We start from the raw sequence: 19282 nt of genomic DNA, 5'->3' as shown, positions 1-19282 counted from the left end.
CTCATGGCATCGGGATGCAGTATGATACTCAAATGAACTTGTTGGAAGAAGAGGGACAATTCAGAAATTCAGAAATGCGAACCCGGCCAGAAAAGCAGGAAGATATCTGGAAAATGAACTCCGTTAGTACCAGAACTGAGTAAAAGCACACGAAACAAGTGAAACTGGCAGATAATCGACGCTAGATCCGTTCCATGAAAGGACAAAAAGCAGGAAAGACGCCGGCAAAAAGTCCCAGAAAAATTTTCAGTTGCAGGGATGTCCCGTCCCCTTTCCCATTGCCTGTCTAAGGCACTATACTCTGCTTGCCCTATGGATCTGACTGGTGACTGATGTGGTCGGGCTGGTAAGGAAATTTGATCAGTCACCGACGGGCAGAGGCAAGCGACGCCTGGAGGCACAGGGGCGGTTTTCAATTTACGCGCGAAGCACTAGACTTCAGGCATGGGTATTCCTGAATCTAAATAAAGCGCGATGGGTGATTTGGGTGTTTGAAGATGTGTTGAGGTTATGGGTTTGAGAACGGGTACGTACCTGTATGGAGAGAAAATATGTTCGCGGTGACTGAAAATGATCTGGGGGCCGGTGACCTACCTCGCTGAGTTTGCGTGTAACATGAAGACGGTTGTAGTATCAATGTACTATCATGGCTTTCCGGGGAAGTTTGGTCCAGGCCATTAAACCTGGCAGGTCCAGGCTAGGGCTGTAGTAGTGACCTGCAAAGTTTTGAGTCAGTACATTGGCATTTCCTGACTCACAGTAAAAGCAAAACAGTGTCCCGTCACCTTTATTCTCCTCGTCTGTCAGTGTAACTATACTCTGCTTGCCCTATAGTCTGACTGATGGCTGATGTGGTTGCAAGGTCATGATTCATTTTGATCAGTCACCTACTGGCAGAGACAAATCAGACGGGATAGGGGACGGTTTCTTTCTACGCGCAAGGCCAAAGTCTGCAGGCATTGATATTTCCTGAGCCTGCGCGATGCGCGATGAGGTGATGTAGGTGGTTGGGGAAGTATGCGTAGATGGCAGTTGCGTGACTGGGTACTCACCTGGATAGTGAAACATGTTAGCAGTGAATAGAAATGGGGTAGATAACTTACATTGTCGAGATTGCATGAATGAAGAGTAAGAATGCCGTGTTAGTATCAAAATATCGATGCTTGAAAGGGATTTGTGGAATGTTCCATCACGGCCTTTCGGGCACATTCGATCTGGACCATGGAGCGCGACAGGTTCCGATCGGACTGCAGATAACAGACGATGTATTTTGCAGTGTGTGTCTCGTTAGGTGTGATGATTTCGATGTACGCGCTTTAAACGGAATGAAGGCATTGCGAGAGCCGTCTCCCTGAAAGCAGCGCGAGTGCATACGGTTGTGAGATATCGAAATCGTAGTTGGATCAGAGAAGAAAACACTGAAGGATTGTCCGTCATTTGAGGAGTGCTAGTAGTGCAAACAACCAGATTGGAGGGGACTCACTTAATTGAAACTGTATCGTTGCAACATGGTAGTACATTAGTAGAAACTTGAGCCGTTCAGTAGAATGGACCGAGGAGGGATGTCCCATCTTGTCCATGCACCCCTCGTGACTTGGATCTAGATCTCCCGTGGCGGGCCACTGAGGGAGCGATGTAAAGGTGTCCAAAGACAGATCGATCCCTCAGCTCGCGGTCGAGAACGGAAGTATGTCCCAGGCAACGGAAAATGAGAGAGGGTGTTGAAGACGAAAAGATGGTGTTGATCTGCGCCCCGATTACAGAGATCAAGGTATGATCCTCACCTTGTCTCCACCTTTTCAGTAGCGCGAGACTCTGACTTGGAGATTTGACCCGTTTTTCGACAATGATGGCTTGCTTCGCCGAGAAGTGAAAGAACCACTGGAGGAAATGTTGTTGTGGGGTTTTTTTTTCCCCCTGTTTTTCCTGTTTTTCTTCTACTTTCTTTCCTTCTTTCTTTCCTTTTTTCCCCCTTTTTTTAAGAAAGAAGAGATTGTGGAACTTGTTCGATAGATGTCCCATAACCCCTTGTCGCGACTATACTTAGTGGAGTGGGAAGAGTTGCCAATGTACAATTCAACGTCAGACAGGGGATGGTCCCGATATTCGCACGTAGTTGGAAAGGTAAAGCTGTGGACATCAGCTATTCCTCGACTTGGCGTGCGGTTGGGTAGCATATCCAAGCTTCTAGAGTGTTTCTCGCATGTCGAAAGCATCACACAGACTCGAAAACAAATGACGGAGGAACCGATGCTCTGGCTCACCACGTCTTAGGAGGTGAATGTTGGAATGTCCCATCAAGTCCATTTCGCACATTCAATCTGAGCCAGCAGCCCCGGCCAATCACCGCAGAGTCTGATGTGAAAGTGTCTGCTGTATATAGCCCTTTTAGACTGATCAGCCCCTGCAGCGTAGAGCCAGGAGAATCTGTAAGCACCAAGTCAAACAAGGGTGAGAGGACAAATGATGTGTTTCGATCTTGCAGTTTCCTCGCGTCCGTGGATGTGTGATTAATGTCACCTGGGTGACTTCAAAAGTGCGTGGAGACGGCTGAGTCCCTGGATGCGGCCAAAGAGGATCTGTAAGAGCCGGAGAATGACATGTTAGTAATGACGGCAAAAGAAAGGTGTCAGGGACTCACATTTTCAATCATAGAAAAATATCACGATCTCGGCATACGAGACAGTCATGATAGAAGTCTTATGGAAAGGAATGTCCCATAAGCATTGGTAATGTCACTTCCCCCTCGCGCCCTGGCCAGTTTCACTTATCAAACCCATGAAAAATGATGCGATGATCATTCAGAGACTGGTCAATTGGCACAAAAAAGAGGTAGAAGACAAGAGAAACAGCTCCCGGATCGGAGGTGGGGTTCCATAAACAGCCCCTTGGGAGAGTGACAGACATAGGATGGTTTCAATATTCGCACGGTCCACGGAGTAACAACATGGAGTGGCTGCGTCGAGGAGAGCCGTGCGTTTGAGAAATCTTTTTTTCTCTGTCAGGTTTGCAGAGCATGACATGGTCGAAGAGTATGAGGGTTAGATCGGATGTGTGTTAGAATTGGAAGCGGACTGGATGGAGTCCTGACGCTCACAAGACGGTATCGTTTTGGTGTTTCTTTGACACTGGTGGTTTGGATGGTCAATGTAAATCACCTCAGACCTCTCATACGCCCCTCTCGTTGAGCCATGTCCCCTCGTCAATCCCGTGGGAACTGATGTGAACATAGATAAAGAGGCTGATTAGCCTCCATAGTATTCCAGACCAATTGAGAGGCAGGAGGACCGGTATTCCCGATTCAGAGGTAGGCTTTGCCCCGCAAGTGCGAAACAGGGTACTGAGAATAGAACATCAAGTGTCAGCAATGGATGTTGACCGAATGTCAAGAGATGTGACAAAATGAAAAGCGAATTGTGAAAATCGGGCTTTCGGGGATATGCCATAATTCACCTCAATGTATTCGAAATCCTCCTCGGACCGAGCCAATATAACCTGTCAATCGATGGGAAGCTGATGTGAAGATTGTTCGACGACAAATCAGCTTCCACATCTTTAATTAACAGTTTGAAAGACAAGAGAGCGGTTCTCCAATCAGAAGATGTCGGCGGTTGCGAAAGACGTGGTGTTGACTTTGACATAGCACGGTTCTATTAGAGCGGAAGACATGGAACAAGCCTTGGGCTCAGACCCTCGGTGCATTGGATCCGCCATACTTTGGAACCATGGGCAGGTAATAGAAAATAACATGCAGGGTAGGGATAACGACGAACTTCCAAATGCAGGAATAGGAGTAGGGATACTTACTTTGTACGGGAAGCAATCAATGCTTGTAATGAAAAGATGGCACTAGTGGGCCAAGGACTGCGATGTAAGAACGTCGATACAGCCGGGCAACCTATCTGGCCGGGCTACTGCAGCCATGAACAATACGGATAGTCCGATCGACCTTCAAACATCGTTTGCTGTGGCTATTGCCAACGCATAGGTCTGAATGCAAGATGTTGGTGGCATTTCGACGGCCTAGACATAGGCCCGATGGGAGGAGCTTGACGAGTCGAGCTGACGTCGGCCATCACAGATGGGCACTGCTTTTAAATATGGTGTCCCCGTGAAAATGACACCATGACTATGAAGCCACAGGAAGGAGGTGTCAGTGACAAAGGGATGTCAGGTTGGGGATTACTGTTCGAGTTGTGATACTTACCATTATCTGAAGCTTGTATTGTAAGTGACAAACAGATATGGCGCAAGACTGTTTGAGGACATGCATATCAGTATGTAGCAGTATATGCAGATGCAAAATTAACCAACGAAGGATGGTGATTTTCGGGATGGAGGATGGGGTGGATGGTGTTGGTGGAGGATGAGGATGAGGACGAGAGTGGTGGATGGGAAGATGTGGGATGGGGAATGGGAGGTGAAGGCAGGGGAGTAAGGGACGCAGAGGAGGGTTATTATGATGGACTTACAGTCCGTGTGGGGGTTGCCGTCAGCTTGTGAAGTGAGTGTAGAGGGGAAAGGAGAGATTGTAGAAGAAAAAGACCGTGAGCAGAGGATGGGAGAGAGATGAAGGGGGAAAAAGGAATGTTTGGGGAGATGAGGGGAGGTGAGGAAGGAAAGACAGATGATGGGGAGTGAGATTGAAGAGGGAAGGGCAAGAGGGGCGTGGTGCAGCATGAAGAAGAAAAAGGGTGGGCGACGAGCGAGGGAGGGGAGATGTAAGTGTGTGCTGTGAAGATGGAGGACAGAGTGGTAGAAGTGCGAATTAGCAGAAGTCAGTGGACAAAGGAGACACAGACACGGAATGAGGGTGTCTGGTCGACGTTGCAGTGAAGGTGTTCCCCTCAGCTCATCAAGACAGTCGAGAAATCGACTTGAAGACTTGAAGTCGTGAGGAGATTGATTATGAGTAGAGGGAAAGAAGTGGGAGAGGAGAGAGACGCGTGGGAAGAAAACAAATACGACGCTGCAGCAGGCGTCTACGGGACCTTCCATTTGTGTGAGTTCAATTGGCATATGATCTCGTCGACTCGCCTATTCTCATGTGTATGGAACTCTTAGGCCTCCTCTGGCAGGGATCAGCCCTGCACATGCTCCTCGTACGTAGGTCCTTTCACACATATGTTCCTTTCAACAGTCCGGTTCATCACAAAGGTCCGCAAATCCTTGAAGTACAACCATGTCCACGGCCGTATTGTGAGTAGGCCTCCGTGTGAACACACAGAAGGCATACTCTACTGCCCACGGCTCTACTAAAATTGTTCCTCCCATACAGCCACCTCTTCACACTTCTAATTGCATTTCCAGTTTGACTTGAGCCGTTTACTCGGGTGTACTTCGAGGCCTCAAGACTGTTGTCCTCATACTGAGTCCCAACTTTTCGTTCAGCACCCTGCCTTTTTCTTTGGCTCGTACGTCTCACGTTGTTTGGTCATTTTCTTATCGCAATCTTCTCTTCCTTTTTGTGACGGATGAACCTGGGAATAGCCTCGTCTCGTGGAAGGATGCCTGAGGCATAATATTGGGTCGTTTGCACAACGCGTTTGCTGGGGACTTAACCCCTCTTTTTCTGGTGGACGTTCTTTCTTTCTCCTTCCTTCTTCATCTTCGGGATTCTCGTCCTGTAGGCACCGAATGAATCTGTTTCTTTCGAACGGCCCGTAACACTATTCAACGTGCCACAAACCAGTCTAGCAGGACATTTGGTAAGTAGAAAACCCATACTACTTCGTGGCTCAGTCATCTGAGGAAGCTCGAATTTATGACTGCCTTGCTAGATAACAATCAAAGTTCCTTCGACGAGCTTAAACGCCTGTTCTTTCAATGTGATACGATCTACCTGCAACTTCGTCGAATCCTCCTCCCCCGCACATTCATCTCACACCAATGCTGGCATTCTTGACATTCAATCCAGGAGTGACATTCCTATACCTCATCAACCTCACATGAATCTAGCTATCATTTTTGAGTGGGACCAATGGATAAAATTGAATGGTGAGAAAGTTCTCTGGCTTCCTGTCGAATCACCGCCCGGCTGTTTCGAGATCAATGGTGATACACTTGCCCTGGGACACCTATCAGGGCGTATCTCTTTTATCAGGTTTTTTATATAGAGAAGAACGATAGTTGGACAATAGCGTACAGACCAATGCTGGACGAGTCAAGCCTACAATTTTTCTTGCTTCAACGGCGAGGACGGCTGTTGGATGAAGCCTTGTGCACTTCGTTCATGCCTGCCCGTCACCCTACTACCACTTACAAGGCCGTTCATATATTTGGTAGCTTGAATGAATTAGATTATCCCGGGGATGGGTGCGTGGGTTGCATTTTGTCTTTCCTGTTCTTTTGTGGTATACCCTTGGCGCTGTCGGCAGCACTCTGACTGCAGCTATATATACATCCGCATCTCGTCAACACGAGTGCATCGACATTAGGTAAAGATTACAATCGCTCGAATTACGTATAAGACCCCCTACCGACATGTTTACATCTCACTAATAAGCATACCTAAAAGCCAAATTCTCCCTATCCGTCAAACCCGCCCATTTAACCTCCTCAACAACAACCTCTCCCTTCCCCTGGCGCCTGCGATTAACAAGCACATAATACCCAAACAAAACAACTGAAAGTACCGCGGCAGCAGCCTGCGTCGCCAACACCGCAATCTTCGCAGGCCGATACTCCGGCGCATCCCTCTCCTGAAACGTCTGCGGCCCAATAATATTGCCAACAGAGAACGACCCGGCCACAAGCGCACTCGCAAACGCCCTCTTCGTGTGTCCCGCGCAGTTGGCCATTGTCCACTGGTACAATATCGGCAGTGTCGCGACGATCGCGTTGACGAGGTACACTCCGATCAACACGCCCGCCGTGTTGGATTTCGGAAGGAAGGACATTAGTCCGCCGCCAATTATACCTGGTATCGTGCAGAGGATGTTCCAGGCCCATCTATTGGAGGTTTTGCGGATACCGATGCCGACGAGCAATGTGAAGAAGATGCTCACTAGGCCGGAGGGTGTGTTTAGGAGGGCAGAGATGGGGCCGCTGAAGCCGAAGCCTGCGATGAGAGTGGAGGAGTAGGTTGTTACCACACCCGAGGAAACGGAGATTAGGATTGTCGTGAGTGTCAGCAGCCACAACTGCGGGTCGAGGAGTGCTTCAGCTATCTGGGACAGATTGACAGCTGAACTCCAGATGCCGGTCTGGTTCTCGCTGACGTGGTGTAGCAGTGCGACCTTCTCAGCCGACGAGAGCCATGATGCCTTTATCGGTGTATCGGGGATGAAAATGAATGTTAACGCCCCAACGACGGCCGTGATCAGTCCCAGGACAAGAAACATTATCCGCCAGCCCTCCATACTCGCGCCGGTGACGTGCTGGAATCCGAACGAAATGATCCCGCCCAGGATCTGCGCGACGCCGAGCCCCATGTACCAGAACGTGAAGCGGGGTGCTTGTTCACTCCTGGTATAATATTGGCTTGATATCAGCATCAGGCTGGGCCCGACGGTTGCTTCGAATATGCCTAGGAAGATGCGCGACACCAGTAGCGTTGGGTAGTCCCTAGCCCCCGCTGAGGCGGCGGCTGCGACGCCCCACAGGAAGACGTTGATGCCGAGCCATTTTGCGGCGGGTATTTTTTGGAGCAGGTAGACTGAGGATGAATTAGTGGTGTGTTTTGTGTTGATATTCAGGGGGAAGCAATGGTCATACCGTTTGGAACTTCCGCGATCAGGTAGGCAATGAAGAACCAGGATGCTGTGTTGGAGAATTCGTTGCCTCGTAAGTTGAGGTGGGTTTTTATGCCCATCACTGCTGCGTACTGATCTCGATCATACATGGTTAGCCATGATGTGAAAAGCGTTGGTCTGCATGCTGCTGACCAGATCTGACCTGATCGACGTCGGACAGATCAGATCTGAAGTAATGGTGACTTACATTCAACATGACCTTATCGAGGAACTGCAGAACATAGCAGCAGAACATAAACGGCAGTAATCGGCAATCGATCTTTCGTCTCAACGCCTTCAGATCGACGGAAACTTCCGACTCATGCGCTGTGGCTAGGTACGCTACCGCGTCCTCGTTGGTGTCCGCTTGGACGGGTGGTTTCTCGCCCATCGCGCACAGCACGAGACTTCCTTCGAGACAGTTTGGAGCTGTTGAGCTGTTGGATTGAATGCAGACTGGGATGGGCTGGTTGTGGCGAGAAGATTTAAAATGGGGTTGCAGGTCTGAGTTCCGCTACTTGTACCTTCCCCTACAATCTCCGGAAAGTACTTAACTTTGTCAGTGCTAGTACGGGTACAACGCTAGCATTGACACTCATGTAAACAGAAACAGGCTAATGCACGGTACGTGCACCTTGCCTGGTTGGCTCAGGGTGTGACAGTGCGACCGGGTGGGGTGAAACGGATCGGCGAGAGCGCCCGATCGCGACGAAGGATTCGAGATTCGTGAAAGCTGTGGGGTCTCTTCTCGTCGAGGTAGAGTTCAAACTCATCTCAGGCCTGTGTGAAATCGATTCTCGGTTCTTCCTTCGGGGGTTGGTGGATCGGCGCAAGGGGCAAAGGAATTTGTTACGGTGCATTCCGACATCACGCCGCGTGTTATTACACTGGCATTCCCTCCACGTGGATCGGTTTGGATTGCTTCTTCGCATCTTCGCCATGGGATGGGTTTACAATGCCAGTCCCAACGTTGAGGCTGCGTCGCAGTACCCCGTTGTGCTGGGGGTTTGTTTGAGTCTGACGGTGTTGATGGTTGTTACCGTTGGGCTGAGGTTGTTTATGCGGGCGCAGGCGAGTCGGCTGGGTGCGGCGGATTGGGTTATGGTTGTTAGCATGGTGAGTACTCGCGCGGCAAAGCACTATGAAGTTGGCGAGGGTACTGACAGTTCCAGATATTTAGTGTTGTTTACAGTGCCCTTTGTATATCCCGTGAGTACCCCGGATCTTGCTGGGCGAGTGAAATGCTGAAAATCGCAGAATCGAGATACGGACTTGGCCTTCCGCTAAAGTTGCGTCCTAAGCTGAACCTCGATACGTATACAAAGGTATGTTATGTCCCTGCCATCGAACTCTAGCAGCGACTGACGATAACAGCTAAACTACGCCGGTCGCCCCTTCTACCAAATCGGCATCGCGGGCTTCAAAGCTTCACTCTGTCTAAGCTACCTGCGCCTGCTGGAAGGTACATCTAAGAGCCGCTACCGGATCCTAATATGGGTGGTTATTGTCCTCTGTACAATCGGACACATCGTCGGCGCCCTGATTCTCATCTTCAACTGTACACCCGTCCACAAAGCGTGGCATCCCACTGAACCGGGCTCGTGCCTACCGGTCGGCGCGACATTCTACGGCCTCGCGATCTTCACCATCATCTGTGACGTGGTGGTTATCTTCCTACCGATCCCGCTACTCCTGAAACTGAATATCAAACCCGCACAAAAAGCAGGCGTTGTTTGTCTTTTCCTCCTGGGATTGTTCACAACTATCTGCTCGATCCTTCGCCTAACACAGATCCATCGCGTTGCGTTTGGGGATGGAAATTCGACGATGTTGGTTCTTTGGGGGACGATTGAGTTTAATGTTGGCGTATGGACCCGTCACTTCTTGCTTCCTTCGATTTTGTGAGTGCTGTGCTAACTTGCCTGTCGTTAGAACATCGTAACGTGCATCCCCTACCTCGCCCCCTTCTGAAAGGCTACGTCCGCGACTTCCGCTCAACCAGCGGAAGAAAATACTACAACAGCAACGGGAGGAGCTACGCGATGGAAACATGGAAAGAGACCCGGTCGCAGGCACAGAGTCAAGCATCGGCCCCCAAACGCACGCCGAGCGAGGAGCTTATTCTTGCGAGTCGCGAGCCAGAGCTGGGTGGGATTGCGATGACGGTGGAATATCGTGTTTCGAGAGATACCCTTGGTTGAGGTGATCCTGGAGGATCAAGCGCGATATATTGTTTTGCAGTGGCTCAGGGGAGACATGCGACTTCATACGGGATTTTCCTCTTTTGGGTGGGATGCATGAGCCTAGACGGACTAATGTATGGAAGATATCAATGTGAGGATGGCCGCATCCACATTCATCATTTCCAATCATTCCTAGCTTCTGCGTGTACAAGGGTATATACTTCACGCTAGACTGAAGAGACCGCGCCCGATAAACTCAATCCACTCTGTTCGGCTCGGGCTTCTGGCTACACTCGGCCCCATCTGCGCTAGTAAACACTACGCCACGCTAGTAGCGAGATCGACCACTTAACACTTCTGACCCCGACCCGCAATAGAAGCTAATGCGCCATCCTTTGGCTCGCGACGAATCGATGCGAGGGACAGGGATTAAGTCACGCCCACGCCGATCGTGGGTCGCGTGTCGCCGGAGTCCGGGTGGGTGAGCGGATTGGGAATGCGATCTGATCAGTTTGGTATTTGCATGCGGTTAAGATGCGACTGAGTTCTCTACGCGATTTACGATGGTGTGGTCCTTGGAAATGCGTAGTGATGGAAATTGGATTGTCAGGAACTTTGAAAGTGTAAGCTGATATCCCCTTTCAGCCACACAAAGCGCTGCTAAAATTCCCGCATCTGATTAATATATTCGGACTGGTCTAATCTAGTCTCATCTAGTGTCGCATGCATCAAATCAGGCATACACATAGCCTACTGTACGTCTGATCCTTCTGATTTGGTGCGACGCAGATCCCCCTCGTCCACAAAGTCTCGTCCATACCAACCCTAGGCATCTCTGACAGTATCGTCACTCATCAACGGCTATGATTCTAATAATCGGCGCAGGCATCTCAGGCCTAATCCTCGCCCAGTACCTCCATTCGCAGAGCATCCCATTCAAGATCTTCGACCGTGACTCCGCCCTCGACGCTCGAACCGGCGGCTGGGGACTGACACTGCACTGGGCACTCCTGCACTCCGCACCCTTCTCCCCGCCGAGATCGTCGATCGGTTCCCCGAGACGTTCGTGAATAAGGATGCGGCGGCGCGCGGTGATACGGGGCGGTTCCAGTTTTTTGATCTAAGTTCCGGACGAGCGTTGTTTGATGTCCCGGCTGAGGAGAGGATACGGGTTAATCGGGGGAGGTTGAGGGAACTGCTTACCACGGGGTTGGATGTTAAGGTATAACAACGATTGGATTGTCCGGAATCAGGAGGTGGGTGCTGATTGATATGGCAGTGGAATAAGACGTTACGCGAGATTTGGTCAGACGAGAAGGGTGTCACGGCGGTCTTTGAGGATGGGGAAAAGTATATCGGTGAGCTGCTGGTCGCGTGCGACGGGGCACGGTCTGTTGCGCGATCAATTTTGTATCCCGATGCGAAAATGAACCCATTACCTGTGCAGCTGCTCGGTGCTTCAACGTTATATTCCGCAGAAGAAATGGGTGGCGTGCAAAACATCGACCCGTTCATATTCCAGGGATCGCATCCTGAGACGGATGTTTTTCTTTTCTTTAGTTGTGTGTTCGACCACCATCTCGCTCAGCCTCTCAGTACTAACACTGCTACTAGTCCTCGATACACCCTCCAACTTCAACGAAAGCAGTCGCGACCGATACCACGTGCAGATCATCATATCCTGGGCCGATAGCAAGGGCATTGCCGTGCCGAAAGAGAACGTCGATCGCATCGCGCTCATGAAGAGTCTTTCGGAGAATTGGTCTGAGCCGTTTCGGTCACTCGTGCACAAGTTACCACCTGATGCAGAGGCGCGATCGATTCGCATTGAGGATTGGATGTTCGCTCCTGGACGACCGAATTTGCATCCCAGGGTTACGCTTATGGGTGATGCTGCACATACTATGACGATGTGTATGTCCTTCCTCAACACAGTACTCGTAATGTACTTACTGACTCTGGACATATAGTCCGCGGCGAAGGAGCGAATAACGCCATCGTTGATGTGTTGGATTTAGTGAAGAATGTTGATTTCCGGAATGAGAGGTACGTGACGGCCAGGCTGAAATGGTGACGCGTACTAATTAGGCAGTTGCTTCGACTCCGAGGTGTTGGCTACTTCGTTGGAGAAGTATGAAAAGGAGATCTTTAAGCGCGTCGAGCCGAGTTTCCTGGCGTCGAGGCAGGCTTGTTTGGATGCGCATGATTTTGGGAGGATTGAGGGGAGTCCGCTTGTGCAGGCGAGGGTTTTGAGGGAGGATTCTTGATGAATCGATGCTCGTACGTGATGGCGTGTGCTTGTTATGTGATCTCGCCTCGTAGAGATGCTGTACTGGCGATAGAATTGTGATATATAGAGTTGGGTGTGAACATATGCTATCATATGATGGGGAGAGAGTGTAAGGGCGGCGGTGGTCTGAAGTTAATGAGGTAGGTGACCAATGAATGCGATGTAATTGTATGACATGGAAAAAGCAAGGGTAGTCGTGGGTACAGTATGGCTCTGACTCGGAGAAACCTGTTAGAGAGGAATGCGCACATGACAGATAAGAAGGATAAGCGGACTACGTAGGCTCAAAACAACTGGGGCACTTCCCCCCTAGCGCAGAGGAAATCTGACGGTACAAAAAATAGGTCATAAAAGAAAGCGTTGTTAGAGCATCAGAATTGGCAGAATACATTCGTCAACTCAACTGAAAATAGTCGAGGAAGAGGCGATCGGTATCCATGTCCTCACGGGGATCTCGGCCATGACTTGACCTCCCCCTTTAAACTGGACAGTATATGCGAAAAGCGCTAACTAGACGACAGTCAAGTGATAGTACGCATCATAGAAAGGAAGGTCGTCCATTAAACCTACTTGGACTGTGTTGACTTTCCTTTGGGTTAAGGATTAAGCCAGTGTAAGGAATCCCGACAGCTATACATCAACATGTTGAGAATGCGCATGACGGTGCTCCTGGTCGGGCTTCATATCACACATGTTTGCATTTTCAACTCAAGAAGGAATCAGGGAGAATGGGCGTTGCTTGAAATTTGTACCGGAACAGATGCGACTTGCAAGGTGGATGAGTTCTATCAGCCACTTGTAACAAGGTGACCCTGCTCTGATGTGGGTCCGCAAATCATGTCCCAATAGTTGTTCAACAACCGAGCTGAGATCGAACTTGAGTCTTCATCCTGGAAGACATAGTACCCCCTGTAGGCCGGGAGATACGATAGTTCTTGGGCATAGCGAACTCAAGCCGTTTCAGCGTTCGGTCGAGTAGGATCAAAAATTGCCATCCGATTCCAAGTGTTGGTATCACCAGCTAGGTACTGTGTACACAGTTAAGTGGACAGTGTGTATGCTCCAAAGCAAAGTCAATTGATTCTTGTTGATAGATGTAGATAGATGTAGATATGTTCCCAGGTCAGGTTCCAAGATACCCCTTAATCCCATGCACGGACAATTGGCGGTCACAACACCGGAGCCGCAAGAATGCGTACACCAAGAAAGGGATGTTATGTCCCGACACCAAGTCATGCCAGGCTATCACAAGAATGGGAATAGAGCCGATATGTACCGCTTGTAATGTAAAACTCAATCCATATGGGTAATAATCATTGCCAATGCCGCCCTCACAGCCTGCGCGCATTGGAAGATACGATCGCCCTTGATGATTTGATAGAGCGTGAAGCGAAAGGTGTAGTCGGCAACGGCGAATAATAGTCAAGCGAACCGACGTGTTAGGTCAACGAACACTGACGGATTGTTGCTCTCTTCTGGCCTGCCGAGTAGTATCGTCGTGCTTCCGACACAGTCAAATTGACATCCCTTGGGTTAAGTTCTGATTCCTTGACCTTTTCTTCCAAGTGGATTTTGGCGTTCAATATTGCCACGAACTCCTGAATTAGGTCCTATAGATCTCCTTCAACCTCTTCTTCGATCAACGGAGCCGACCCACATTTCGAACCGGGCCCTCGAATGCACTTGGCTTCGAGGAAATCAGAAGCAGGAGATATCAGACACAGTTCTTTCATCCCCTTCGAAATAATGGCCATCCTATGAAAAGACCCGCAATGGCGGATGACTATTCGCTCTCTGTTCGGGATATAAAGTTTCCCAATTAGCAGTGAGCAGTGCTTTCTGAACATCCCAAACATAGGAAATAGAAGCCCCACACGACAGGAATGGTTGAAATTATGCGTGCCTCGAAGAGGAATCCGGATACCGAATTATACAATCTGGATCCAGGAATTCTATTAGACTCCCACCCCCGATGAGGGAATAGGCTTTCTCTATAAAACCAACGAATAGGCTGTGGATGTACCGCATGGAAATCTTGCGTGTGCCGACTAGCAGGAATCGCCGAGTTCATCCACATCCATACCAGCAACAAATTTCGAACTGCATTTGAACGTTACAACGTATCCGGGCATCAAAATTGTCACTCCACACCCACAGCTTGACTGGGATCCAAAGCTAACTCAGTGGCCGGACAAGAAAAATTCCTTCGCTATTGCGCATACTAAAACCGATTTGAGAAGCCACGAGGTGCCTGTGAAGAGAGCTGACGCCTTATGACTGAAAAAGCTTTCGATTTTCTGCCAAATGGAATTACCAGCGATAGACGGTATTGACAATACCATGATAGGAGGGCGGACATAACTTCCTACCACAGTTGTTTCAGTGCGACGTGAAATTCGTCACAGCAAGCAAAGACTGAGCGATTTCGCCGAGTCCTCATCAGCGGGTACGGAGCACAAAAAAAGGAAATATGACGTTCGGTGTAGTTGTTTCAACACCAGTGGGTTCTGAAAAAGGTGATAGAGTCTTGTTCTATATCCCTTCGTGGATTTACCACCCACAGCGGTCCAAGTACGTGTCTGGCGTCCAATGACCCACCCCATGATAATGAAGGAGACTTTCAAAGCACCATTGTCCCAGGTACAGTGTACGAGTTGCATCGACGCTTCAGCTCGGGTCCAGAGAGATGAGAAAGGTCAACTGTTTGAAGTAGACCTTACCGGCGGAGATGTGCCTTCTATGGGCATTCGAGCTTAGAGAGCTCATCACCTCTGGGATGCATCTTGTTTTCCGTGAGGAGAGGATAGTGTTTACCTAGGTGATTGCAGACAGACAAGCCGCGTACCAGATCAAGAGCTCTGTCTTTCTCGTCAAATCAAGCGGACCTGGTCGAGGGTGCTTGCGATATATATCCCTGCATCGGCTTCGAGGTATCTCGTATTGAAATTATGCGGAAACCTCATTGGTATGGTAACTAAGTTCACCAGGTTGACTGTGAAAAGGTTTCAGGGCTTCGGTAGGTAGGCCAGACCCGTATCACGTGCAGTGTATAGTAAACCTCTTGGCTCAGTGTAATCATCACCAGGATGTCGGCAGACGGGCTCCTAATCACGGCAAGCATTGAACAGATGTTCCTGACTTTTTGGCTCAGTCAAAGCGGTCGGGATCTCACTCGATTTTTCGCGGCCAAGACGGATTTCGAGCTCTTGTTCATTGCGCAAAGAATAGCCCTTTCTTACCTCTTAGAGCGCAAGAAACGCAGGACATCTCGCATCATTGCGGTTCACCATGACATCCAGATACGCATGCTCATGACGTGTCGCCGTCGGGGCCGGTCACAGGCTTTTGGGATCCAGTGACCATTGCAATGGGTCGACAATTCTCTCACGAGAGCGACCTGAAGATGTTGATTCTGCTGAACTCGTTTGATTGATATATCACGAGTGGTACCAGCAATGACAGCGAGGACGGCACGATGCAAATATAAGGAACGAATGTTCCCCAGCAATTGCTTAGGAATGCTGGAATAGAGCTGCCATAGATTTACCAATCCATGGAGAATTATTGGATATCACTGGTCTCCTTTGCAGTCTGGTCGCTCCTCGCGCCTGAGTGCTAAAACGCGCCTGAGTGCTAAAACGCGCCTGAGTGTTCAATTGACTCCGGGGGCATAAAGGGGTGGTTCTGTTGATCATGCTTACCCACCTTGAGACAACGGCCGCATGGCCCGTGTACGAAAGAGTACACATGCGAAGCGTCATTGCGAATTTGTTGAGCAGAAGTTTTGTCACTCTGACAATGAACCCATTATTTAGGAACCTCATTACCAGGACTGTAATCCTGACTTGTGAGTACAGTGGTTCCGGCAATTGGACTCGCCTGGGCTAGCCGGACCCCGAAAGAATTTCACGTAGTGTCATTCTAGGTACGCCGTCAGAGCCACTTCATCAGGCCAGACGCCCGAATTGGAACGCTGGAAAATGATTCACATGAAGCTGAGGCAGGCGATAAGGGTTTTTTGATGATCGATCACAACTGCCACTCATGGTTCCGCCGAGAATCCTTCCGATCATCGCCTGCTACAGGAAATCATCCCTGAACAGCCGGTATTCCAGGCTGAGGCTGTGTGTACATCAAACATTGATCAGGCAATCAACCAGGGCCACTTGATTGATTTCTTGAAATGTGATCGCCAAGCCAGCGACATCTACCCCTGTTTAGTCTCCCGTACCGGGCGCAGGCAAATGCACAGCGATCGAAGAATACTGATGCCAAAAAAGTCCACCTGGTCACACTTGAGGGGTATAGCTGTGAGCGAGCCGTGTGGGGCGCTGCTCTAGCAGACTCTCTGAACCCACGCATGCGATGACGGTCTCCGCCTTCATGGATCAACTCGATTCTCGGTACCAGCAATGGTCAAAAATTGCAGCTAGACGTAACGTGTCCCAAGCATCGCGACCTCCGAACCGGGCGCGACCCCACATGCAACAGGTTCAGCGATATCAGCGACATCCGATCGCTAACGCCTATCAGCCTACCACTGGCCCACAGTGGAAGACGACTCAGATTCAGGATAGAAGATACGACGACACAACGTCAACGTACGCACGACAATATCCATTCGGTCAAACACGCAACCAAGGTTACGGTCAAGGTTACAGCCAAGGGTTCAACCAACAACGCCAGTACGCCGGAGTAAGTCACCAACAACGTCAGCTTCCTGGGCAGCCGCAGATCTCGTCCCAAACGACAGCGTCCCAGTTCACCTCCCACACGCAGCAAGCATCACCGCAGCAGCCATGCACGAAAGCTCAGGGACAGCGTCTGATAGCAGCACAGCCATGGAACCGTCAAACGGGTCCGACTAACAATCGTGCTCGGGGAAGGACGTGGCTTTGATGGCTGGTGAACGTCGCTCGGTTGTTGCTTCTGAACGAACTTTTCCATCGGCGCTAGTTCCGGCCTCCGAGTGGACATAACAAGCCATCGGAAATTCAGTCTCATGCAGCTTGCCCACTCTCGTGCGTCGACGTAAGGTGATGGCGCCGTCTGAGCTGTTAAAAGCGTCCACCTATGAGAAGTTAGCGTCGACTAGGCACGCTTGAAATTGAGCACGCGTGACGTCTTCAGATGCGTGATCAACCTCAAACAGGTAATCTCTATCGTCAGGAAGCTTGTCGCGAACTGCCACTGGGATTGCGCGGTAAGAGTGTTGTGGGATAGTGATGTCGCGCGCATCGATTCGTGTCGGGGATTGACTTTTCCAATCGCTATCCATGCCAAACCGCACAGTAGACGTGAGCGGCCAGTGTACCTCGAGCGCGACGTCACTATCCCACCACACTCTTACGACAGGTACACATGACGACAGTCTCATAGCCCTCTGGTGTTAACGGCAGGCCAACGACGAAGTCGGTGTGTGAAATGGGATTGGTGGTGACATTATTGGCTGTAAGGAACCATACGGGCGATGGCGTCGCACTCCGTTCCACAGGCACTCATCGCACATGGCGACGTACTTCTTAAGCCTGCTCCAGCCGTGGTAGATAACTAAGCCACGCAGCTTGTGCCAACATCGATCAAGCCCTTGATGACCCTAATCGTCGTGAACCATACGGAATATGTCTTCCGCCATATTATATGGTATGCATAGCCAACGATCGTCATAATCCTGCTGGATTGAGAACAATAAGCCCTCTTCGACGACGTATGGGATCGGGGTATTCATCGGTCAGCGAGCTTTTCGATTCGCTGTAGTTCTGAAATGACTCTTGACCAACGGGAATCTGTGGTGTAACCTGCGATAATTCGTTGACGCACCCAACCTCGCTCCTTTCGGCATTTGAATGTTCGACGAGGAACCGGATAAGTGCCGTATCGTTCAATCTTCTCCCCCGAGACATCATTCGGTGTTTAGTGATCCCTTAGGTGGTAATAATAGACGACAGAATCTTAAGTTGCCGTTTCTCGCAACTCGCACTGTTAAGGAGCCCTGTCAAAACGGCAGGATCACGTGGAGCCATGTCTGCTGATGGATAATTTTGCTCACAAGCCGGCCGAATTCAGACACCACGGTCTTCCAATTACGCCGAATGTGCGGCCAAGAGATCATTGGACACACACCAAAAAGGTAGTTAACCTGAATAAAGCCTCTTTTTCCTGCCATCTTGACTAAATTGCGTCATGACATGATCTGGCAGTCGGAGCAGAAGGAATATAGTAGGTTTCTCATACACCACAAATGCCGCTGTTCGAGATTCGGTTTCTTTAAAATATCCTCTCGGTATTTCGTTTCAGCTCCAGGTAAAGGGGCTTATATTCTGAGCTGGCAACAGGACGATCTAGCATCTCGTTTAGGCCTCAGTGCCTGACCCTCACCGCAGGATGCTGTAGCCAGCTGCTTGGCTTATATCTTCGTATTCCCCTTAGGGCCCTTTCAATGTTCGTCATTCGCAAAGCAGCACTCCAAGAACTGGTGAATCTTCACGGCTTGACATGACGTGATTCTGCTTCTCGTCCGGCATGGAGTGGGTTAGGTGAGAGTCCAGTTCCGACCTGTGAATGTGCGACGCTATTATCGAAAGTAGCAGCAGTCTAAGATTGCCAGTGAAAGGCGTTTTTGAGACAGAGATGTGACGGATCACTTCCCTCTTCTCCACTAGCCGACGTCCACGATCAGGGCCTCCTGCCCGCCACATCAGCTATTCCACACGGAGGAAAGACCTTAATTTCTTTCGCTGCATTTTCCAGAGAAAGGCAGCAGTTGTTGATTTCACGAGCAATCCGGATCCTTATTGACAGAATCGATGCAACAAAAACCGATCTTGCCCCTTCGACTAGGACATGTCATTCCTCTATCTTAAGGTGAGTAGCTTTTAGTTCCATCCGCTGATCTGTTATGGGGACCGCCATGTCTGCCTGAATAGGGTATCACATGAAGCCTAGACTGTTTGTGATGTGGGATTAGGGGTTGCCCAGGAGTGTCTCTCATATTGGCCGTTGCGGGTCAGGGTACCAGCGCAGAGCGGAATGGTAGGGTTGTTGCGATTTCTGTCCGCGCCCACTTGAACCCATAC

The 19282-nt window shown here is 49.9% G+C and overlaps 4 protein-coding genes across 4 annotated transcripts; 2 read left to right on the top strand and 2 right to left on the bottom strand.

Moving 5' to 3' along the window:
* Positions 1-6497: 6497 nt before the first annotated feature.
* On the bottom strand, positions 6498-8124 carry N7532_000091 (putative MFS transporter; the record flags this gene model as incomplete). The annotated part of the gene is made up of 3 exons (XM_056612595.1): positions 6498-7657; positions 7717-7825; positions 7942-8124. The coding sequence occupies 3 exons, from the start codon at positions 8122-8124 to the stop codon at positions 6498-6500; spliced, it is 1452 nt and encodes a 483-aa protein (XP_056479819.1).
* Positions 8125-8672: 548 nt separating this feature from the next.
* Positions 8673-9638, top strand: N7532_000090 (uncharacterized protein; the record flags this gene model as incomplete). Its single annotated transcript, XM_056612594.1, has 2 exons — positions 8673-8849; positions 9108-9638. The coding sequence occupies 2 exons, from the start codon at positions 8673-8675 to the stop codon at positions 9636-9638; spliced, it is 708 nt and encodes a 235-aa protein (XP_056479818.1).
* Positions 9639-10779: 1141 nt separating this feature from the next.
* On the top strand, positions 10780-12183 carry N7532_000089 (FAD-dependent oxidoreductase; the record flags this gene model as incomplete). Its single annotated transcript, XM_056612593.1, has 6 exons — positions 10780-10978; positions 11053-11138; positions 11196-11478; positions 11531-11830; positions 11887-11962; positions 12009-12183. The coding sequence occupies 6 exons, from the start codon at positions 10780-10782 to the stop codon at positions 12181-12183; spliced, it is 1119 nt and encodes a 372-aa protein (XP_056479817.1).
* A 4785-nt stretch (positions 12184-16968) lies between these two features.
* On the bottom strand, positions 16969-18112 carry N7532_000088 (uncharacterized protein; the record flags this gene model as incomplete). The annotated part of the gene is made up of 4 exons (XM_056612592.1): positions 16969-17030; positions 17076-17277; positions 17329-17536; positions 18027-18112. The coding sequence occupies 4 exons, from the start codon at positions 18110-18112 to the stop codon at positions 16969-16971; spliced, it is 558 nt and encodes a 185-aa protein (XP_056479816.1).
* Positions 18113-19282: the final 1170 nt, after the last annotated feature.

The sequence above is a fragment of the Penicillium argentinense genome, assembly GCF_028826775.1.
Source record: "Penicillium argentinense strain IBT 30761 chromosome Unknown utg000001l_segment0_segment0, whole genome shotgun sequence".
Taxonomy (NCBI): domain Eukaryota; kingdom Fungi; phylum Ascomycota; class Eurotiomycetes; order Eurotiales; family Aspergillaceae; genus Penicillium; species Penicillium argentinense.
This window is presented reverse-complemented; position numbering and strand designations above follow the sequence as displayed.